The following is a 24,199-nucleotide window of genomic DNA, read 5'->3' as shown; positions in this document are numbered from 1 at the left end:
AAGTTATTTGTGGTATTATTGTTGTGGGTAAAAAAGCTACATCAGTCGCTAGAAATGAGGCGATCTTTGCAAACAAAAAGGTTCCGGCATTGAATAGATTGAAAATATCCAATGAAGAGAGGTGTGTAATTTTATTTTCTTGTGATTTTCTTGTAATTGTATTCTTGTTGGTGTGTTTCCTCGGCTTTGTTTTGTTTCATTTGATTGTATTTTAATTAAAGAAGGTTAAGCATATCCAATGGGGTATTAAGTACGTGTTTCTCCTTAGTTATTTAAGTGTATTTTGTTTTATTACCTCATATTTTAGTGTTTGTTTGTAGCTTGTACGTGAGTAATTTTGTGTGGGTTTGAGTTATGGATACAGAACGGAAGTATATATGTGTGTATCCTAAAGAACGACTTTCATGTTTCATGTAATGCATAGGTCTTGTTTTCTTCTTCTTTTTTTTTCTTCACATTTTATCTAGTCATATAAATTTAACATTTGATTTTTAGATAAGAAAGTAGTTGATGAAAATTATAATATTACCTGAGTGCTTTGAACATTCGCTGACGTCGGAAAAGCTTATGTATCGAACACATAGCTATGCCAACTCAGTTTTTCTTATTTTATTATTACATTATAAATATAATTTAAAAATATCACTTTATTTATTTAAAATACATAAATTGTTTAACCCTCTTTATTTGAATTTCAAAATTCAAAATTCAAAATAAAGATAGGGGGTTTTTAGTAGGGGCCCAATTAATAGGCGCTCAAATTTCTCGTTTCACCAAATACTTTTCTTTCCCCATTTTCTTCATCCATCGTTCCCGTCCACAAACCCTAAAACTCATCTAATGTGGCGATATCATCTTACAATCTGATTCAGTCCCTATCAAAAGCTTTTCCTTTCATATATACTCCATCTGCGATCCACCTCTATCTGCGATTCATCTCATACCGATTCAGATAGTTGATAGATTTTGTGGTTTCTGTAGACTGTTTTAGGTAAAGGTCGATGATGATTGGATTGGTGTTGGCCGAGAACCCAGATGATGGCAGCCAGGGTTCTGCATTATTAGCAACAGCGATGGTTGTTCTTTTGAATTCGGCCAACGACTGTTAACCCTCATTCAACTCCAGTATGTGTTGCCTCTAATCTGCTGGTAAGAAACTTAGTAAATTATACGTTTACTATTGTATTTTGATTCAACAATGTTAGATTTAGATATTCTTTTGATTTTATTTGTTGATCTGTGATGTTTGTTTGTGATTAGTGCTTTTATGTTTCATAGTGTCGCTTTTAAATCAAAACTGATGAATTATGTTTCAGATTGGTGTGTTATTTGGATATTAATATTAATTTAGTTAATTTTTAGGGTTTTACTTGTGATTTGTGGATTTAGGTATCATAATTTTTAGGGTAGTCGGAACAACGAGAAGTGGCTGTGCATATCTCTAATGAACAAGAAGAAGAGGATGTGCTTCTCTACAGTCAATAAGAAGAAGAGGTTGTGGTTCTCTTCAATATAGTTCAGCGGTAAGAGAAGGTACTTATCTCATAATTTTCATTCTTTCAAATGCATTTATTTTTTAATTGATTTTACATAACTAAATGTACTTGGTTTGCTATTTTGTGTTATTGTTGATGGATCAGTAAGAAGAGTAAGAGGCTGGCATCTTCAACATATAAGAAGAGAAAGGTAAGAATACTAAGTAGTTATACATTAATTGTCATTTTTTTGTTTTAATTAGTCATCTGTACATCTATACTATCTATAATAAGAGAACTTTCGCTTATGTAAAACTGCCTATGTGTCAACTCCTAAGCTATGCCACATGTACATGCTGATGTCATAAATTCGTTTTCAATATTTATATATATATATATAAATCTATCTAAATTATACAATCTGATTTTATTATTAGGATAAAATGGTTTTGTTTAGGAGGGAATTTTGAAATGCATGGGGAGAAGAAATTGGCATTTAATGCACCTGTAAGAAGTAATCATATCTCAAGTCTCTCTTTTTCTTCTTCACACTTTCTTCTCATTTAAACTTCCAGGCGATTCCATTTCACTCTTTCTTCTCATTTCCAAATCTCCTCATCTTCTATACAAACCATGTCATCCGGCAAGAAATCTGTCGGTGAACCACCATCTTTGTCACTCAGTTTCATTGATGATTTGAATCCGTCCAAAGATATGTGGAATCTCAAGTGTCGAATCATCCGGAATGGGTTCAGTCCTTTCGGATGGACCTGATCTTGCTCGATGAGAAGGTATTAGTATTTGTCAAGCATTTGTCCTTTTTTACTCTTTTTATCATTTTGAGTTTGAGTTTTGTTTCTCGGAGGTGGTTGTATGATTTATGGTTGTGTTTTGAGTTTTGTGTAATTTAGGCTTTTTAGTTATACGCTTATATATTTTTTGTTTTGTGTAATTTAGGGTTAGATTTAAAGAAACAAAGATGAATATTTGTTTGTTTGTTTTTTCATCAGAAATAGATGATTAATAGATGATTATTGTAAACTTACTGTTTGTTTGTTTGTTTAAAGAAAGAAAGGTTGTTTTTTGTTTGTTTTTTGGATCCTTTATAATTTAGGGTTAGATATAAAGAAACAAAGATGAATATTTGTTTGTTTGTTTTTTCATCCGAAATAGATGATTAATAGATGATTATTGTGAGTTTAGTGTTTGTTTCTTTGTTTAAAGAAACAAAGATGGTTTTTTGTTTGTTTTTTGGATCCTTGATAATTTAGGGTTAGATATAAAGAAACAAAGATGAATATTTGTTTGGTTCGTTTTTTATCAATTTACTGTTTGTTTGTTTGTTTGTTTTAGGGTTAGACATAGTGAAACAAAGACGAATATTGTTTATGTTTTGAAAGTGTTTTTTGTAATTTAGGTTTGTGTAATTAAAGTTACATGGTTATGTATTTTCTGTTTTGTGTAATTTAGGGTTAGTTATAATGATAAAAAGACTAATATTTTGCTTGGTTTTTGATCCTTTATAGATAGTTACTGTTTCTTTCTTTGTTATAGGGTTAGGCATAATGAAACAAATATGAATATTAGTTGGTTATTGATCCTTCATATATTATCATAGCTGAGTATCTTTTATATTTTTTTGAGGTACTGTTTGTTTGTTTCTAAAGTATGTGGTTTCACTTATTTGTCAGGACCGTAAGATTCAGGCAGGGATTAAGGCTCCATTGATACCTGTGTTTATCTCACAGCTTCATGAGGACGAAGTTGTTATTCTCTCCAGATTTGGTGTTGGAGAAAACACCGATGCCTACAAAGTTGTTAACCATGGTTATAAGATTAACTTTACCGGTGTACGGTTGTTACACGTGCGAATGGTTGGCAAGGTGTTGATTACGGATTTAATTTTTGTTAAACATTCAGACATTCTTAAAGGAGAAGGAAAGAATCTGCTCACTGTCGGTATGTCTGTTTCTGATAGTCTGATATATATTTTGCCTCCCTTTCGAATCCGATTACTGTTGATATGTTTACCATTTTAGATGTTACTGGAATTGTTGTCTGGTGTGGAGATATGGAAATCTTTCCTAACGAAAGAAAAAAGATGAACTTGGATCTTCAAGAGTTCCAGTAAATTCTACTTTGCCATTTATATAAATTTGTTTGTGTGTTATGATTGTATTTAATGTACTGAAGATTCATTAAATGATTGTTCTTATTTAATACAATAGCAATGATTAGGTTATTTTATATATAAGATTTTTCATTGCATTTAATGGTATATTCATAGTAAATCATTGTCATTATTTAATGTAAATGATTAGTAAATCATATACAATATTCATAGTAAATGATTGTTTGAACTTTTAATGCTTTTTTTTTATCTGTTTCTTTTAGGGGAGAAGTAGTCCGTTGTACTTTGTGGAATGGTATGCACAAGAATTTAATGATTTTTTGTCTCAAAACTCTCCGAATGAGACTGTGATGGCTGTCATTCAGCATGCGATGATTAAGAAGTGGTAGGATAATTTATATTTGACTGATTTATTTAGTTTAGTTTTTCCAATATGCCATTTATTACATTTTTTAAGAACATTTTTTTTTATTTTTGTAGTCATTTGTAATGAATTGTTGGATATGTATATTGTTTCTTGCAGGACAATATACTATTTAGAATGATAAGTTTGGATGTCGTCTATTTCTCAACCAAGAAATTGACGAGGTTAATGAACTTCGTAGGAGGTACTATCACTGATTTATATTTCATATTTTTCATATTTTTATTAACATAAGTGTGAGTATTAACGCTAATTCTATTTTTATTTTTATAGTCTTTTACTGAAACAATTTGAAGCTGGTGCTTCTTCTTCTCAAACCATACTTTCATCTCAGAGTGTATTTCCAGTCCGTCAAGAATTTCTAATTGAGACTCCTAAGAGACATGTTGATGAAATTATTGAGATTGAAAGCGTATGAATAATTCTATATACATTCATAGGCATTTCATTTTGTTAATGTTTTCTATGTTTTATCAATTGAGCATGTTAATAAAGCTTTATCGGTGATATCGTAGGTAATGTCATGTGTGGTAGTTGCAACGATCAAAATTGTTCAACAAAACTATGGCTGGTTTTATCCGGCATGTCGAGACTGTAACAAGAAGGTGTTGACCAAAACTGAGTACTTACAATATGCTAAAACCATTTCTGATGAGGTCATGAATCTGTCACCTACTTCATTGGTTTATCCGAAATGCTATAAAAAATGCACATCGAAAACCATAAAGTAAATTAACGTCCGATCTTTTTATGTCCACAACTGCTATGTTCGGACTGTAATTTAGTTGACATTTATTACAGGTTCAAAGTACATTTGAGAGTGCAAGATGAAACTGGCAGCGTTTCTTTTGTGATGTTTGATAAAGATGTAATGAAGCTTATTGGTTCAACTGCGAATGATATAAGGGAACGCCAAGTGAAGGTCAATGATCCTGAAACTTTTCCCCATGAAATATCTCGGTTGGTCGAAAAGAAGTCGGCGTTTAAAATTGAAGTTTCTGATTACAACCTTAACCATGACTACCACGTCTACACTATCCAAAAAGTATGTGATGATCCGGACATAATCGCTGAATTGGTTGCTGGTAATGTAAATGCTCTTGAGGTTGCTGATGAGGTAAGACTTTTTGTATATCTTATGTTGGTTTATTTTTTGCTTTCCAATTTTTGTAGTTTAAATATCTTAGGTGAATTCCCTTTTTGGTAATATTTTGATATTAGGTGTTTAGTCAAGAAGGTTCAGAATTCAAAGCTGTTCAATTATCTGAATCCTCACAGATGGCCGGTACTGCTATTTCAAAGGTGAATAAGAATTTTACACTTTCGTTTTCGCTTGAGTGTAGATTATATTACATTATTTGATACCTTAGTAGTTGTTTTGTGATTTAATTGAAGGATGTTGTATCTGTTACGGCCGACTCTTCCGTTGTCGAAGCCGAGAAGGATTCGGACACCAGTCCTAATGGTAAACGTTCGTTGTAGGACGTGGAAGGTCAAAATGTTGGGGAACTATCTTCTAACAATAAAAGGAACCGGAAGAAGCCATCTGGGCTTAACACTTAGCTCCTTTCACGTCCTTATATTTTGATGTTTAAGCAAACCTATGTTTTTGGTATGTACTTAAGTATGTGGTTGTTTGAAGTTGGGTTGTCGTTGGTAAGTGTTAAACTACTGAAACAGTTGTTTTGTATGTTTTAGATGTTGGTAATTTATGAACTTGGAAGATGTGGTAAACCGTTATGTGGTTTACTTTTTGGTATTATAAACTATGTTTTTTGCTGGGAAATATAATCTTTGCTTATAATGTGTGTTTTGATTTGTGCAATATAGTATACGAGATGTGTAAATTAGTTTGGCGTAGTCTAAATTCTACTTTTTTAATATATTGTTTGAATGTATGTTTACTTTATAACCGCATTACAAAGAAATTGTTAATATCCACAAATTATGTGAAAGAAGTTATATTCTTTGAGTTAAATCAATTTTCGTTATGATAGGATATAATTCATAAATATTAACCTACCCTTTTATAAAGTAATGTAGGAACCAATAGATTGATAAATTGGAAAGCCTGTTCCTAAGCGGACGAACGAATTCCTAATAAAACCAAGACAAGGATGGTTAGAAAACATGTAATAGTTAAATCTATATAAGTTTCTTTATGCACATAAATAATGGGACAATGTGACTCGCTAAAAATCTATCATTAAACTTCAACTCCAAATATAAATCGGGTTAATCGCGTTATAGTAACTTCATTGTAGTAACCAATAGATTGGTAAAACCAAGATAAGGATGATTAAAAAATATGTAGTATTTAAATCCATATAAATTATGATGTTCCTAAGGGGCCCAACGAATTCCTAATAAAACCAAGATAAGAATGGTTAGAAACCATGTAGTTTTCTGAGAGTTCTGATGTGTTGTGGCTGGGTGACAAGTTAAATCCATATAAGTTTCTTGGTGCACATAAATTATGGGACAATGTGACTCGGTAAAAATCTATCATTAAACTTCAACTCCAAATATAAATCGGTAAAAATCTATCATTAAACTTCAACTCCAAATACAAATGTATCATCTAAACTACCATAAGTAATCAACATATGAACATACATAACATGTGAAACATCCAAAATATTATAATTCAATCTATGAAAGACTAAAATTATATAACTATACTAAAAATCATAATCTTATAAAATCTTTATATGAAAAACAGAAGTATAACACATCAAGATCTACAAATTGAAACTATACTAAACATTATAATCTGATAAAATCTGTCAAGAACACCAACTGAAACTATGCTAAACATCATAATCTTAAAAAAATCTTTATATAAGAAATGATAAACAATCATTTTTTACATAGCCCTAAATATATAAACCTCAATCGAACATCAATACAAAAGTATAAACCTCAATCGAACAACAATACGAACATTCATATGATGGAATCTGAAATATAACAAAACAAATAAACAAATATGATCACAAATTACAGTTGATATAGAACTACAAACCTTTGATCAAAAATCAAACATACAAGCGTGGTATATAAAATTATATGAAGCAAAGATTTCAGAAGAACAAAATCGAATCAATACGTTTTATATTACCTTTTGCTGATAAGTGAAAATCTTGAACACTCCCTGTGGTTTCGTTGTCGCTCTTTGAAGAAAAGAGATGGAGATGGAGCGGTAGAAGAGTGATTAGAATTTGGGGCCGTATTTGATATAAGGGTTTTAATGGGCCTTCAAAATCTAACCCATTATTAATATTAATTGGATCAAATATAAGGGCTTTATTTTATTGTTCAATAACATTTGGTTATTTAGAGTAGGTAATGTTTTAATTATTAGACAACATAAAATTAGGTCATGCTTTCATTTTAGACAACATATTATCAATTAGTTAGCTAATTTCTATATCAAACATGAACTAATAATTTTTTCGTAACACAGTAATAAATTTTTTATGTCCTAACACATATTGTCTTTAACATTGTTTTATAAAGATATGTAACTAACTACAAACAATTTCAATGATGTATTATAATCTATTTTTATGGTTATTAAACCTACCCGTGTGGTCACACGGGTCCTACAACTAGTTATTTGTTTATAGGGGAGGTTCAATGTTGAGTTAAAGGACATGAGGAAGGTTAGTAGTAACGATGAGGTATAAGTATAGATTCTCTTCCTGATTCAGCATGTTATTGTGTACGGTAAAGTAGTTATGTGGTTGTTTGAATGCTTAACTCACACTGGTTTGATCCATGGTGTCCTCTTTTTCCTTCCTCATTTTCTGCTTTTACTGCAAAATATGTGTCGTTTCAGGGTTTAAAAGAAGAGTAGCAGCAGAAGGGAGAGAATGCGTGTAGAGTGAGAGCACGATAGAGAAAGAGAGAGGGAGTGATCATGATGAGAGAGGGGGTGGTGATGATGGTTCTTAGCGTCCCCTGATGTTAAAAAGACAGTCAAGGAGACTGCAAATGACCCTTGAAAGGTATGTTTCATCGGTTTTAATTTAATGCATGATTATATGTCAATTGTGTTGAGTAAACCTTTTAAATTTATCTTTCTGAATTGATAATTGCATATGCAATTTGTTGTTGCATACCTCATTGCCTGCATCTTTTATGGATCAGGTTTTGGTATTTTTTGCTGATTGTGTTTTTGAGTGCTTAAAAAGTTCATTTTTAATCTTTTTTTGTTTATTTTTTAAAAGAGTAAACTGCCATTTTGGTCCCTGAAGTTTGGTCACTTTTGTCACTTTAGTCCAAAACTCAAACCTTTTAAATCTGAGTCCCTGTGGTTTCACTTTTATTGTCATTTGGTCCAAAAATGAAATCACCTGATATTTGGCTAATAAAATCCTGTTATTTTGTCCTTTTCCTCAGGGGCAAAATGGTCAATATAAATTTATTATAACACATTATTAATTAAATTAATTAATTTCTTGATCTTTATACCTTCATCTTGTTGCACATTAACAATTTCTTGATCATGATCCAAGATCATGACTTTCTTCTGCCCCACTTTAAGATTTTCTTCCAAATCTTCTTTGATTTTATCTTCATTGTCAAAAGGTTCATCTTCTTCATCAGTTTTCTCAACATTTGGTTCATAAGATCTACTAATACCTTAAATTTTCATGGGATCAGATCTACTCAACAACAAAGCATTCTTTGGTGGCACACAAACACTCACTCTTGCTTCATCTTTATACCCTTCAATTCTATCACCAACAATCTGCAAATCATCAAACACATGTCTCCTTTTCCCAACACTTTCTCCATCATCATCATCTTGTTCTTCATCTCCAATAACCAATTCAATATCTTTTCCACCGTCCTGCACTGCCACCAGCCACCGTGCGATCGTTGTTTTCTCTTCTCTTCGGCAAGGAAACAAGCAACTGAACTCTGATCCAAACGCTCTCAAAGCATCACAAACAGTCACTGGAAAATGCACCCATTTCCTCTGCACCTGTGAACATTCTTGATCTTGATGGTCATTTTGAGCACCCTTTGATCCAAGATTCAAACTTTCTTTATGTTTATGACGTTTTGAAGGAAGCCCATCAAGGGTATGATCAAATTTTCTAAAACTAACATCATCAGCTGATTCAGCACTATGTTTTCTTGATAAAGTTTTGATCTTTTTGGCATTTTTCTTATTGCTTCTAACTCTAACTTGACCAATGTAGGTGACTTTAGGGGAAGATGGTTCTGGGAAGTTCCTCTCTTTTTGACGGTGGTGGTGAACACACGCTTAAATTAATTAAATTAAATGGTCAAGGAGGATATTTAATTTAATTAATTTAATTAATAATGTATTATAATAAATTTATATTGACAATTTTACCCTGAGGAAAAAGACAAAATAACAGGATTTTATTAGCCAAATATCAAGTGATTTCATTTTTGGACCAAAATGGCAATAAAAGTGAAACCACAGGGATCCAAATTTAAAAGATTTGAGTTTTGGACTAAAATGGCAAAAGTGACCAAACCTAAGGGACCAAAATGGCAGTTTACTCTTTTTAAAAACATTTGTGCTCTAAATTATGGTAAATCTTGGTTTTCGAATATATTAACTTGAAAATTAGGGTCTAATTTGTGTTCAAATATATTTGTATTGTTAGAGGCTAGAAGAAAAGGGAGTTAATGGTATGATTTTTAGTTAATTTGTTGAATTTTAGTACCCGTTGTTCGAATTATTCACCTGGTATTGTGAATCTAATTTTGGTTGTTGATTTAATGAGGAAAGTTTTATAATTGGGTTAAGTTGTGGCATAATAATGCAATGAGTGTAGAGGTGTGAAAATTAGGGTTGATAAAACTTCCTCTTCGTTGTTACCTCATATTTCGCTCTGATTTGTGTTAGTAAAATCTTAATTAGTGTTTGGTTCATCAATTTATGGTTTGGTTCGTGAATTGCGTTTTCTTTGATTTCATATGAAAACCAAATTTTAGTGTCAAGTCCATGTTCATTGTTGACCAGTCGAATGATTTTACGAATTTTACTCTTCTGATTTGTCATATCCGCTTAATCAATATGTTTCTACTTATTTTAGGGGTTTAATGAATCAAGTTAGCTGACGATGTATTCCATGAAGACGACTACCAGTTAGAAATAGGTTGTTGTCAAACCTTATGCAGCAACTGGGTGGTCCAAGTGACGATTGTTGTGATTAAGCGAAATGAATTATCTTTTATGTGCAATTTAGATTAAGAATGCAAGTCGCAATTCCTTTTTTTTTAACTTTTAAAAAATTGTTGTTAAATACATTATAACAATATAATCTTATTAAATACACGAGTAAATTACAAGTTTTGTCCTTCATGTTTGTACCAAATTGCAGACGGTGTCCTTTGCCTTTAAAATTGATGAGTTTTGTCCTTAACGTTTCAAAATCCTGCACGTTTTGTCCTTTAGCTCTAACTCAGTTAGATTTTTTTGTTAAATATGATCATGTGCCTTGCACATGAGGGTATTCTTGTCATTTACCTATCCAGGGACTATTGAGTAAATAACTTATATCAAGAGACTAAATGTGTAAAAAGATAATAAAATAAGATATAAATAAAAAAACCTAATTAAAAAAAATCACTCTCTCTCTCAAACGCCTCTCCACTATCTCTCTCTCTCTAAAAACCCTGCAACTCCAGATGCAGATAAACTCCCGGAGCTCCACCGGAAAATTTAATCACTAATTAGACAACATAAAATCTCAGAAATAGAGTATATATATATATTATCAGTAACTGTTCTTATTTACGTATCGATTTTCAATTTCTATAAAATTGCAACAACCTAAACAATTAACCAATCGGCAATCGCACCTGAAAACCTTCCGATTTAACTAGGAAAATATCTCAAAAACATAGTAAAATATCAATAACTGTTGTTATTCACATATGAATATTTAGTTTCAATAAAATTGTGAAATAACCTAAACAATTAAACAATCACTGACCTAAAAAGTAAAATATCTCAAAAACAGAAGTTTCTTCTCCGCCGTCTCCGGTGGCGATTGAAATACCGGCGTCTCCGGTGGCGAGTGAAACACCTCCCACCACCACCATTAAATACCAAATACAAAACACACACAGTTGGGGCAGATGATGGGAACCTCTACACCTGGATTAACAACCAAGTATAAACTCAATCATATGTTCGATCTCAGTATTTATGTTTGGTATCTTTACTACATTACAGGAATCATACATGGTTGCAAACACCCACCCACCACTACCGCCCCTAACACCCACCGGCCACTGCCGCCCCTAGCACCCACCGGCCACCGCCGCCCCTAACACCCACCGGCCACCGCCGCCCATGACACCCACCCACCTGCAACCAAATCCACAACCCGCCACATCCACCCTTAGATCTGTGATATAAAGAGAGAACAGAGACAGAGAGGATGGTTATAGAGAGAGGGATGAGTTCAGATCTTGCAAGAGGAATATAGAAAGAGAGGATAGTTTCTTTTAATTATTTATCTTTTTAACCTTTACAAAATAGTCTCTAAATATAATTTATTTACGTAATAACCCCTGAAAAGATAAAATAACAAGAATGTCCTTATGTGCAAGGCACATGACCATAGTTAACTAAAAAATCTAATTGGGTTTGGCCTAAAGGATAGAACGTGCAAGATTTTGGAACATTAAGGACAAAACTCGTCAATTTTAAAGGTAAAGAACATCACCTGCAATTTGATACAAACATAAAGAACAAAACTTGTAATTTAATCTAAATACATTAACTATATAGGAAAAATAGACAATTTGATCATGCTTTGGCCCGTTATCCAACTCTCTCACATTTAACGTTCTATTTTTAGATACTTATATGCGAGTGGGCTGGAACCAACCCGATGTCCCTGATTTTTGGATCCTTCCTTATTTCCTACCTATGTATCCAGGTTAGTTTTATAGCACCATTTGCATCAAAATAACAATTTTTGATAGTATTTAGGTTAGTTCTGTAGCACCATTTGCATCAAAATAACAATTTTTTATTGTATTAATTCAATACGATCTAATGAAGCATATAAATAACTAAGAAAATATATACAGTTGAGATGATTTACATTTTATACTACTCCCTCCGTCCCATTAAAAGTGTCATATTTTGAATTTTCAAAGTCTTTATTTATAAACTTTGACTTTAATTATATATTTTTGTGATATATAAAACTTGATGAAAATTAACCTGATAAAAACACTTGTAAAACACACTCAAATCATATAACTTTCATCAAGTATTATCTAACACAAACAAAATTATTTAAGGTCAAAGTTTATAAATAAAGACTTTGAAAATTCAAAATAGGACACTTTTAATGGGACGGAGGGAGTATTAATTAGTAGAATAAATAGTAGATTCGCAAACCCATATCTGATATTGTTTTTTTCCCACATACAACACCAGGTAAAATTTGAACTATAAATCCCTTAACATGGTTTTATCAACCGTTTCAACTTGAAAAGTTTAAGATGCTTATATAGTTTGAAGTCTAAAGTGTTGATTACGATGGTTGAGATTCAAAAGGATCAGAAGTTGTTTGTGGTGCTTGATTTTTTTGGATGATTGAATAAGAATTATTGATTCCACAAAGAGGTATGTGGTTACATTAATGCAAGTTGGGTTATACGATTCCAAAAGTATGTCTTTATGCAGATTTAAAATACTATTCAATCTAAGGTTTTTTTTACACTACGTCAAAAAAGGCTTACGGCCGCACAAAAAAAGTGTGACCATACGCCTTTTGCCACACTTTTTATTTTCAACTCAAGTGTGACCAAAGGTCGAGTCATCGTAGGTATCATACAACCACACTCACATTTAGTGGCCGTAGCAACTTAAAAGTGTGGCTAAAGGGTACCACTATTTCTTGCTAGAATCAGACAAAACTGTGGCTAAAAGGTAGCAACGGTCACATGAGTTTATTTTACATGTGACGATTTCTATTATCTGGTCACATATATATACTAAAAAGTTTGTTTTAGCCATATCAATTAAAAAAAGTTGGCAAAAAGGGTTGTTATAATCAAGCATTTTGTCCATTAAGTGTGGTTAAGGGGCAGCAACGGCCACATGAATTTATTGCAAGTGTGACCAGTTCTATTATGTGGTCACATGAATTTATTGTAAGTGTGTCTAAAAACCTTAACTAGACACACAAAACACTTCTGTAATTTTAAGTGTGACTATTGTCTAACATTTGGTCACACGTATTTGTTTTCCCATGACGTTTGGTACCATTCTGTCACACAAACAAAAATCGGTGATGATGGTGTGACTATTGTCTAACATTTGGTCACACATATTTGTTTTTCTCATGACATTTACTACCATTCCGTCACACAAACAAAAAACAAAGTGATGAAAATGTGGCAAATGGTTATATATAGCCTCATAAATTCTTGTAAATTTAAGTGTAGCTATTGTCTAACCTTTGGTCACACATAATTTTCTTTTCCAATGGCATTTGGTATCATTTCGTCACACAACAAAAAAACAAACTAACTATGGCGTGGCTAATGGTTATTTATTGCCACACCGAATTTTGTAATTTTAGGTATGGCTATAACCCAACATTTGATTACACATATTCAATAGGGTTCCATGTGACCATTTTCATGTAATTGCCCATTTTGTTTTCAATTTTTTTTGTAAAATGAAAACTGCACTAAAACACGAGCAAGCCTAAAAACAAATGATATTAATAACCATAACTGAAAATCCGTACATAATTTTTCAACTCGAATACTAATGAAAGACAAACTTCTAATCAATACCTATCTACGAAGTTGCAAAAAGAAATGACTGTACAAATAAACTAAAAACTATTTCTAGTATGTTTTCTTCAAGTCCATAAACTCACTTTTTCTGAACGTGAAAGTGCTGCAAACTTGCATCCATAGGAATGGTGGCCATCTTGTTATTGTTGTGGTGGAGAGTGAACTTGTAACTAGTGGCCAGTTTTGATGCTTCTTAACCCATCCATAATATCCTGTCGTTGACATGCATTACCCAAACCAAAGAGGTATTTGGACTCAGCCTCACCCTTAGCTCTCTTGATTTGTACAACTATGCTTAAATTTGTAGCAACCAGCGCTCTGCCCCTTGCCGGTACTTTTGTATCACCTGCATTACATCATATAAAAAACTGAATAAAAATATCAGCAACTATAACAAAATAAATACCTATATAGTTCAGAAAAGGCCACAAGTTCTGTTTTAGTACAATAATTGTTGTCTGTTTGAAAGGCAAGTTACCTGTGTTTTAGATCCGTAACAAGCATGTCCATATAGACCAACCGAAAGGTGCCTATAATGTATAATATGATTTTAATTCACTGCCTTTAAGAAGCCGTTCAATGGAATATGATGGATCACTTCTAACATTGGCATCAACAACAAAATTCACACCTACCTCAGCCATCATGTCAACCCGTCTTTGAACCAAGTTGTTTTGTCAGGCTTCAAATTAGGAACCCCATACAACATGAGTCCTCTGTTTCAGTCAGCGCGCTCAAACACGATGACTGTATGGCCTATCCTATTTAGTTGATCGGCAGCTACTAATCCAGCATGACCACTTCCAACAACAGCTACATTTTAATCTGTAGAAAAATGGAATAGTCAAAAAATAAATGAAAATGCAAAATTTGGCAAGTCAATGCAAAGAAATTCAAAATTACCCAGTTCTCTTGAGGGATGGTCGAGGCACCATCAATCCATCCTCAAAATCCTTGTTTATGATCGATTGATGCGACTGGATTTTCGATTATACCGAGCACACAAGAGCCTTCACATGGAGCAGGGAAGACACAGACCGTGAACTCTGGGAAGTTAGTTGTCTCAAGAAGTCGGTCTAATGCCTCACACCATCTGTTCCGATAAATCAGCTGGTTGAATTCAGGAATTTTGCTAGCTTTTAATAAATAAAACAAAATGAAGGTTATTGTATTACAACCAAGCATAAGGAATTAACTATAATGACTAATTATAAAATTATGAAAAAAATTATATATAAGCTAGCTTTACACGTTTGCTATGGGTACAAATTAGGTGAACACAGGTATGAAAAACAATGTGTCAACAATGGGTCCAAATGGTTGATGTTGTTTATCAAGTTCATGCAGATTACAAATTATTAAAATGAGTAAACTGCCAAAATGGCCCTTGAGGTTTGCTCACTTTTGTGTAAAACTCAAACCTTTTGAATCTGGGTCCCTGTGGTTTCAATTTTGTTGCCATTTTCATCCAAAATCAAAATCTTGTCAGACTTTTCAGTTAATATCTAGTTTTTTCTTGTCCTTTTCCTCCCTTTTAATGAAGAGCAAAATGGTCAATTTTTTTATTTGTTATAATAAAACGTTAAAAAACCATTTTATGTTTCACTAAAAAAGAGGACAAAGACAAAAAAGCTGGATGTTAACTGAAAAATCTGACTAGATTTTGATTTTGAATGAAAATGGCAACAAAACTGAAACCACAGGGACCCAGATTCAAAAGATTTGAGTTTTGGACTAAAGTGGAAAAAGTGACCAAACCTCATGGACTCTTTTGGCAGTTTACTCTATTAAAATTGTTGGGGTCCTCCTAAAAACTGTGTCGATGTCATAACCGATTTGGTTTTATTGCTGCTATGGATTAACTTAAAGATTTGACAAGAGTTTTGATCTCACGTCATGCATATTGGTGTTGAGATTTTTAGATTTGGATACTAATTTCTCAAATTAAAATAAGATTTTGGCTTTGAGTCAAAATGGACTTGTTTACCTATTCTTTCATGCAGCAACACAATGAATCAAAGTTTTTACCCTTATAAAATTAGATTTTTTTTAACTTTTGACATGTTACTAAATCAAAATACCTTCTTAGAAACAAAGCTCGAAGCTAATCGAGCTCAGACTCGGCTTGGCATGTTTGCACCCCTAGTTCCATCCGATAGATATGCGGGTTATATTGAGGTTATTTAGAACTTCTACTGATTTTGGTTCTAAGTTATTAACTAGATCTCCATGACCAAGTTGACTAGTTGTGCCTCTTCCCCAAGTCAGCACCTTTTTACCTGCAAATGAAAAGATCACCCAGATATATACAAAACCATGTGTATATATGCACTATTACATATAGGGCTGTGGAACGGTTCAAAACCGGACTGAACCAAACTGGAACCATTTAATGTTAAATATAAGAACCGGAACTGGGCCGTATTTTAAAGGTTTCGGTTCGGTTTGGAACCGGGCTAAACGGTTCTCGTCGGAATCGGTTGTCAATTAAATCCTAATACCAATGTTACCCCAATCCATATTACATGTCGCCTCTCTGCCACTTAAATAATCACAAGTTTATGCACACACAATAAACCATTTAAAATTCACAATTAACCTCTTTGCCATAAAAATATACAAAGTTGTCTTAGTTACTGATGTATTTATGACTTTATGTTTAGCAAATCACAAAATGGACCCAAAGTAAACACATAGTATCAGTACAGGCATACATTTTTACCTGACATCTGTTTTCCGGCTAAACAACTCCAAACACCGGTGACCCACCAACAAGCACCGGTCATTTTAGAATGTTAGATCAGGGCACATTGTACGAGAATATAGAGTAGTAGTGATGATTTCCCAAGAAAGTTGATTTCACATATATGGACATGTCACTATGTGGGAAATCAGAAAGTTGATTTCACACATATGGACATGTCACGATGTGGGAAATCAGAATTATGTCACTATGTGGGAAATCAGAAGTTTGGCAATTTCGTGGGAAATCAGGATAGTGATTTCGCTTTTATGGACATCATGTCCATATGAGCGAAATCTGAGATCTATATATACCCCAAGAACGAAATCATTTGAAACACGTCTTGTTTCCGGTACCGAATTGCTGCCGAAGTGCCGATTGACTTGTAATCAGTGTGAAATCAATATACAAGGCAAGATTTTGTAGAACAAGCTGTTTTTTGTGTCCGTTTCTTGTTATTCCGCACCTGAAACGGATTAGAACACCTCCGATTGACTCGTTCGGGTCAGCACGCGATCCTACAAGTGGTATCAGAGCTCAGGACGAGGAGTTCTTGCCATTACAGCTTCATTCTCTGTCTTCTACACCTTCTTTTATCAGTTCGGGAAGATTTCATGGTTAGAATCGGACCAAAATTTCACAGATCATAGAAAATTGGACAATAACAAACCCTTGAAAGTTTGAGACTGAAATTCGGAGTAAAAATGGACCAAATTGATGTGCGAAGTGATTTCGCTTTTATGGACAATTGTTTATTTCACTTTTGTGTACACAAATACAACCTGATTTCGCTTTTGTGTACACAAATACAACCTAATTTCGCTCTTGTGTCACCCATAAACCCTGATTTCGCTAATAAGGTCACCCATAAACCCTGATTTCGCTAATAAGGTCACCCATAAACCCTGATTTCGCTAATAAGGTCACCCATAACCCTAATTTCGCTCTTAAGGTCATCCATAAACCTGATTTCGCTGATAGGGACACACAAGACCCCTAATTTCGCTATTAAGGTCACCCATAAACCTGATTTCGCTTATAGGGACACACAAGACCCCTGATTTCGCTCCAGATTACCTGTGATATCATTCCAACCTGCTATTTCGCTCGTAATTGACTGTTATTGAAAAACGTGTTATAAAATCATGGCCGAAGAGTTTTACAATGCTTTTGCGACACCGGTTGCACCCGTCACTGCTGCTGAGACTGTATACAGTGAAAATGAGACGGGTACTCATCAGAAACCACCAAAGTTGATGTATATTGAGGATTTTCAGGGATGGAAAAACCGATTTGAGAATTGGGTTCAAGCTTACAGATTCGATGCTTGGTGTTCACTGCTGAAAGACTATGAGAGACCAAAGAATGAGCGTGGGTTGGAAAAGGGTTTCAATGATTTTACAGAAGCTGACACGCTGAAATATACTAGTGAAAAGATGATGATTAGTATTTTACAGCAAGCAGTTAAAGAAGACATCTTCGTCTTACTTCAACATAACGGAACAGCTAGATCAATCTGGGAGGCATTAATTCAGAAATTCAGAGGGAGTGCTGACACGATCAAAAACAAAAAGGCGTTATTGAAGAAGTCATTTGACATGTTTACTGCATTTGATCATGAAACCACGAAACAGACAATAGATAGATACTGTCATCTGGTTCTAGAAATGGGAAGATTGGATATTCAGAAAGATGATGATGAGTGGGTTGATAAGTTAGCAGAGGCTTTACCCCAACAGAAGTGGGGAACTTATCTGATGATTGTGAAACTCATGAGGAAGACTGAAAGTATGAACTTGGACAGTTTATCCAGAAGATTGAGGAACAGGAGCTGGATATTCAAAAGACTGCTATCATGACAAATCCAAATGCCAAGCAAGATGTCAGTTTGTACTATCGAGGGAACAAGTTTGAGGTCACTCCCAGTCAAAGTCCAAAGATTAGTACTGCATTCAGTGCTGATGGTTCTGCAAGTCCAAATGCAAGTACTACAACTCAAAGTGGTGGATCTACTTCATCATTCTCAAGCTTTGATCCAAACAGCAACACACCTAGCCCTCAGAAGCAAAATTCTACAAATCTGCAGTGTAATGTGACCTTGAACATTCAGAATGGTCAACATCTTTCTCCTGAGGTGGCAAAGCAACACATGGCATCTCTTGTCGCCATGTTAGAGTCGTATGAAAGCTTAATTGCGGGAAGAATTGGTAATCCGATGCTCACAAAAGAAGATTATGACCAAATCGATGCAGAAGAGCTTGAGCTAATGGATGTGAAGTGGTGCTTAGCTAGTGCCTGCAGGAGAGCTGAAAAATTTCAACAGATTACGGGCAGAGATGAGTTTCGAGGGATGGCTACATCTCCACTTGGTTTTGAGAAGTCAAAGGTTACCTGTTTTCGATGTAAAGGAAAAGGTCACTTTAAACGGGAATGTAAGAACCAAGAGTCAACTGGAAGTCAAGAAAAGAGCAATTATTATCAGAAATCAATCTTTTATCAAATCAATCAACAACCTCAACAAAAGGAACCGCAAACTGCTCATGGGAAAATGATTGAAGAAGCCAATAGGAAAGCTTATATTGGGATAATAGATCAAAATGATGAGGTTGTTGCACAGGGGTTTAGCTGGGACAAGTATATACCTAGTGGAACTAAACCTGATGTGGCACTTGTTACCAGGATTCTAGATCAAAATGAGGATTGTCAGAAAAGGATTCCGATATTTCCAGATCTTGGAAGTGATGTTGATACGGATGATGAGGAAGAGTATCTTAACAAATGTAGAAAAAGCATTGATCCTGATAGTTTTAATTTTTTCTATGCAGATAAAGTTGAGATGCTGAATCAGAAGAAGATTGCTCGATTGCAGAAAGAGCTAGAAGCAGCAAAGCTACTCGCTGATGAAAAGGCGAAGACTGAAGCTGTAGAAACAAAAGTTGAAGAAGCTGCTGAGATTGCAATAGAGAAGATTGTTGAAGTAGAGAAAGTAGTGGAGAAAATTGTCGAAGTCGAGAAACTCGTGGAAGTTGAGAAAATTGTTGAAAAGATTGTCGAAATAGAAAAGATTGTTGAAGTTGAGAAGATTGTTGAAGTTGAAAAGATTGTCGAAGTTGAAAAGATAATTGAGAAGGTAGTTGAAGTCACGAAGCCTTGTGATAAATGTTCAGAATCTTGTAAAGTTTGTGAAGAAAAAGATAAAAAGATTGCCGATTTAGAGAAGATTAAGGAAGATCTACTGTCTGATATGAAGTATGTGAAAGAGTTATACGATGTATTGAACAGGACAGTTGATAGTTTGAAAAGAACGAATGCAGAAATTGAAAAGGCAAATGACAAAATGAGTGCAACTTTGATGACAAAGCAAAGTGTCATTAATGATTACATCGAAGATTGTGCTAAGCTTAAGAAGGAGCTGGAACTTGAGAAAATTGAGAGTGAAAGGATTAACCGATTACTTTTGAGTTATACTACTTGTGATTATCTGATTGATCGAGTTTATCCTACTGTTGCAGGTCTTGAAGCTTTCAAGAAGAAGAAAGAAAAAGAGGAGGATACTGGTAAGCCACAAAGAGTCAAGTATAACAGATGTCCGCCTCCTATCTTTGAGAGTTATTCCCCCAGGAAACCAAATGAGGAACAAGTAGACAAGGCTCTAAACATCAAATTAAAGTCTGAAATCACTGATGAATTACCAGACAATATTGATGTCACATTCACAGCGTCTGACACTGATCATGAGTCCGAGTTAGTTAAGAAAGTTGTCGATCAGGTGTTGGATATGGATGAAGAGTCAAAGTCGGAGTCTAAGTCGGATAGTTCGAGTTCGTCTGAGAAGAGTCCAAGTTCACCGGTTAAAAGGGTTTATAATAAAGAATTCCTGTTATCAAAATCTAATTTGAATGACGGATCAGTCAAAGTAGCATATACGTTGAAAGATTCAGACAAATTATATTCTAATGAGGAATTCCCAATAAGAAGTGTTAAAACTGAAATGATCAAAAAGGTTTTCAAATTAATAGAAATTAATATTTATGAAATAAAAGATTTAAATCTTTCTGCAAAACCTAAACCTTACACTTCAAGGATTCATCAAAGAGTAAACAAGAAAATGGGTTGCGGTTGTGGTTATAATTTCCAAAAGAAACCAAACCATAATGGTAATCTCAAAAAGAAAGGTCTTGGTTCTAGTTCGTCAGAAAATTATAAAAATCAGAAAACTCATAAGCCAAAAACAAAATTTGTTTCAGGAGGAAGCTCAGAGGATGAACAGAAGAAACCATTCTGGAAGCAGTCAAATCAAGAGTTTCTTGTTGAAGTGAAGAAGAATGTGAGAAAGTTTGCTGAGAGAGTTGACAAAAGAACCTATTTCAAATGTCAAGAAATTGGTCACATAGCTTGGAATTGTCCCAAGACCAATTACCAAAAACAGGGAGTTTCTTCTAACTCAAATTTGAAAAAGATTTATGTTGATAGAAAAGAACAATTGGTGAAAAATGATAATTTGTTTGAAAATTCAAGTTCTGAAAAAGGTGAAAGTTCAAAACGTTTTTACAAACGAAGAGGTGATATGAATAAACAAAAATGGATTGTAAAAACAGAAAGTAGTTCTGACAATGAATCTGATTCCATAAAATCAGAGGAGTCATTGGTTGATAAGAAGATTGTGGTTTCCGTTCCAGAGGTGAACGATGAAAATTTTCCTCCATTGTCAAAGGAAAATTTGATGAAGAAAGTGGGAAAAGTAGAGATCTCAAATCAATTCTTCGCTGATAAGGGAGAATTTGATGTTGAGAAAGCTTTCAACGGAAAAGTCAAGCATATTTTTGGGAAGATGGTTGATAGGAAGGTTAAGGGTGCTAAAGAGTTTTATAAATAAAAGTGTTGGTGGGACAGATGTGTTCCAAAATCACCCAAGGCTGGTCAGGCTTGGGTGGATGTTATGTTTGATTAAACGCCTGACTTGCCGGAGATCCCAAATTTATATCGTGGATCAGGAATCGACATCTTTCATGTTTAATGAGTTTGTATGAAAGTTTGTTGATATTGTTAAAATTTTACAGGTGAAAAGACTACGCCGGAGCTTCTAGGTTGGTAAGTGCGAAGCAGGAATCGGCATCCTGATTGGTAAAATGGTTGTGTAGATGTGATATTCCTACAATTGGTAGTGTGTTTTCTTCAAGTGGTACAGAGGTTGTTTAATTGCAAATGGTAAACCAGGGACATTAAATTGTACTTGATTTACTATACATGATAAATAGATGAACAAGATGATGAACCATATCCCCGTACTTAACAAGTGGTAAACCTACAAATGGTAAAAACAAACTCATTTTCCGGAAAAATCATTTTAATTAAAACAAACTTAAGTGTTTTGAAATCTAAATGAGAAAATGGTTTGTTGTGAGGGGGAGTTCTGATTGTTTATGCCAAGTTGATGGCGATTTGAAGTGATTTGATATCAGTTGTCACTTTATTTGTACAGTTTGTTTTTGATTTTGTTTCTTCAAGTGGGTCAAGAGTTTAGAAAGTTTTCAAATTTTTCGTTAATGTGTTTGCATTTTAGGGGGAGTAAAAATTTTCAGAAAATCCAAAAACATTAGAAAATTTGAAAAAGACAAAAACATGATAAAATCAAAAATGAGTTTTGTTGTATAAAAGAGGAAATGATAATACATCAGTGGACGATCACGGCATGCTAAAGAATTGGAAAGTTAAAATAGTGATAAACGGTCTCACTGATGATGTGTCAGTAGGTTTTTGCACATTTAATAAACTGTGACGAGATATAAACCTAAATTTCAAACTTGCTTAATTCGTGGGTAACATCTCTCGGATATATGGGTAACCCCCGAAGTCTTGTTTGAAAGGTCCCTTATTCTGAGATACTAGTTCTTTATGCTCAGTGATATCTGGGGTATTATCCCGGGACTTCTGCTGTATGGAAGTACTGACCTAGTCCCCGGATAATACTTTCTGCAAATGCTTGAAAAAGCGTCGCCCTCAGCAAATCGATGAAACAATAAAATTGATAGTCATTGCTGTTGTAAAAAAGATCCTCTAAAGGTGTAACAACTGTCACTAAAATCACTAATTAGGATAATAATTAGTCAATAAGAAAACCCTAATTGAGACACCCAAGTAATTCTGCATTAGCCCTAAAATTTTTAGAACAATCGGAATCAGGATCAGGGCCCCTAAAACTCGAGGGGGGCAAACCCTAGGTGATAATTATCTAAATTTAAACGTTGCTATGCTCTGATTGGTTAATTTGTTGAATCACCCAAGCTATACCCGAACCTAGGCAGCCTATGAATTAGACTGCTTAGCTTACGGACCGCAAAGGAAAGGGCTTACGGTCCGTAAGCAAGCCTCAAAAATTGCTATAAATAGCCGACCTTGGGACTTGCACAGAGGAGTTGAAACGACGTAAATAGCTTCTGTGTACGTCGAGATATCACTGAATAATCACAATAAACACACACACGATCACGAGGTGCTGCCGCAATCAGGGTAATAACTCGATCGCTATTACGATTCAACGTCCGATCGATTATAACTATCCAACGATTGTCCGAGTGCTGCTCAAATTGAGCTTATACTTTGTTATTCATTGTGATTTTGACTTGAATGTTTGAGTGCTGTTCGAATTCAGACTATGCTCTGTCATTCGTTGTGAATCCATTGGATTGTTAAGTATCGCACTTGATAATAGTTGTGAGGGTTTAATCTCGTGAAATGACGTAACTGCTGAATTAGTTACTAATCCCGTTTGTGTGTGCATTGTTATTTAAATTAGGTTAAAAGGCTAATCAGTAAAGCTTATACTCTGCTCGTAAATCTGCAATGTGAGTCATTCTATTTTTATCATCTGTTTTACAAAACTCCAAATTATTTTCAAAGTTATAATTACAGGGATTAAGTCTATGTAATCACCAAATTACAGCCGGTATGTGGGGTTTTGTATACATTACTTGATAACCGTCACTATTGGACAACGAGTTAGCCAATGAGTGATATGACCATAGTCACAGACACCATCGGGCAAAGAGGCTACCGATGGATGTTCGAGTGACAAGTACTGTGGGTAGTTAGTTTGATATCAGAAACATTGTAATCGCTCTTGATACTGTAATTTATAACAAATGTGTCGTTTCAGTAAAATGAATGATTCACTCAGTATTTCCCCGCTGACAAAACTTTTTTTCAAACATGTTTCAGGTGATCTGTTGTGAGCAAGGAAAAGTGCCGTGGAGCACTCTCAACTTAGAAAAGTGGCTCAGTGTAAATAAATAAAAGAAGCATGTTTTGAAAATAAAAGATTTCCCGGAGAAATCATATTATTGTAAATTATGGGATTTATCCCTCAGCTATAAAACGGGCAGTTTGAATTATTAAAAGATCCTGTTTTAAAAAGACTTCCGCTGTCGCCTAAATTAAATACCACGGGATTCCTGTCCCGCGGCTCCTGAAACGGGTCAAACCGGGTCAGGGGCCGTGACAGGAAAAGGTGGTATCAGAGCCACTGTTTTAAGCTTACTGATTAAGCTCACTGTTCTAATTGATATAAGCCTATTACAATTAGGAAAATTTTATTTGTCATTTTG

At 34.2% G+C, this 24,199-nt stretch overlaps 1 protein-coding gene and 2 long non-coding RNA genes across 4 annotated transcripts; 1 reads left to right on the top strand and 2 right to left on the bottom strand.

Annotated features, from left to right (window-relative positions):
• The first annotated feature begins 814 nt into the window (after window positions 1–814).
• On the top strand, window positions 815–5,795 carry LOC110866028 (replication protein A 70 kDa DNA-binding subunit B-like). Of its 2 annotated transcripts, XM_035974284.1 has the most exons (12): window positions 815–1,149; window positions 1,390–1,533; window positions 1,641–1,686; window positions 2,051–2,266; window positions 3,167–3,602; window positions 3,870–3,991; window positions 4,130–4,214; window positions 4,304–4,442; window positions 4,546–4,757; window positions 4,832–5,147; window positions 5,252–5,332; window positions 5,426–5,795. In XM_035974284.1, exons 9-12 carry the CDS (start codon window positions 4,549–4,551, stop codon window positions 5,510–5,512), a joined length of 693 nt encoding a protein of 230 aa, XP_035830177.1. In that variant the 5' UTR covers window positions 815–1,149; window positions 1,390–1,533; window positions 1,641–1,686; window positions 2,051–2,266; window positions 3,167–3,602; window positions 3,870–3,991; window positions 4,130–4,214; window positions 4,304–4,442; window positions 4,546–4,548; the 3' UTR covers window positions 5,513–5,795. The 2 variants fall into 2 exon arrangements, with proteins under 2 accessions (XP_035830177.1, XP_035830178.1); XM_035974285.1 differs by lacking the exons at window positions 815–1,149; window positions 1,390–1,533; window positions 1,641–1,686; ... (3 more) ...; window positions 4,130–4,214; window positions 4,304–4,442 and having other exon boundaries at window positions 4,546–4,635.
• A 5,116-nt stretch (window positions 5,796–10,911) lies between these two features.
• LOC110945122 lies at window positions 10,912–11,541 on the bottom strand. The gene is made up of 2 exons (XR_002595041.2): window positions 11,268–11,541; window positions 10,912–11,180 (listed from the first exon to the last, which is right to left on the bottom strand). It is a non-coding gene; the product is annotated as an uncharacterized LOC110945122 (long non-coding RNA).
• Window positions 11,542–13,755: 2,214 nt separating this feature from the next.
• LOC110945123 lies at window positions 13,756–15,198 on the bottom strand. The gene is made up of 4 exons (XR_002595042.2): window positions 14,756–15,198; window positions 14,488–14,677; window positions 14,331–14,382; window positions 13,756–14,198 (listed from the first exon to the last, which is right to left on the bottom strand). It is a non-coding gene; the product is annotated as an uncharacterized LOC110945123 (long non-coding RNA).
• Between the last annotated feature and the right edge of the window lie 9,001 nt (window positions 15,199–24,199).

Source organism: Helianthus annuus, chromosome 6 (assembly GCF_002127325.2).
Source record: "Helianthus annuus cultivar XRQ/B chromosome 6, HanXRQr2.0-SUNRISE, whole genome shotgun sequence".
Classification (NCBI taxonomy): domain Eukaryota; kingdom Viridiplantae; phylum Streptophyta; class Magnoliopsida; order Asterales; family Asteraceae; genus Helianthus; species Helianthus annuus.
Note: the sequence above shows the minus strand (reverse complement) of the source record. Positions and strands in the feature narration are given on the sequence as shown.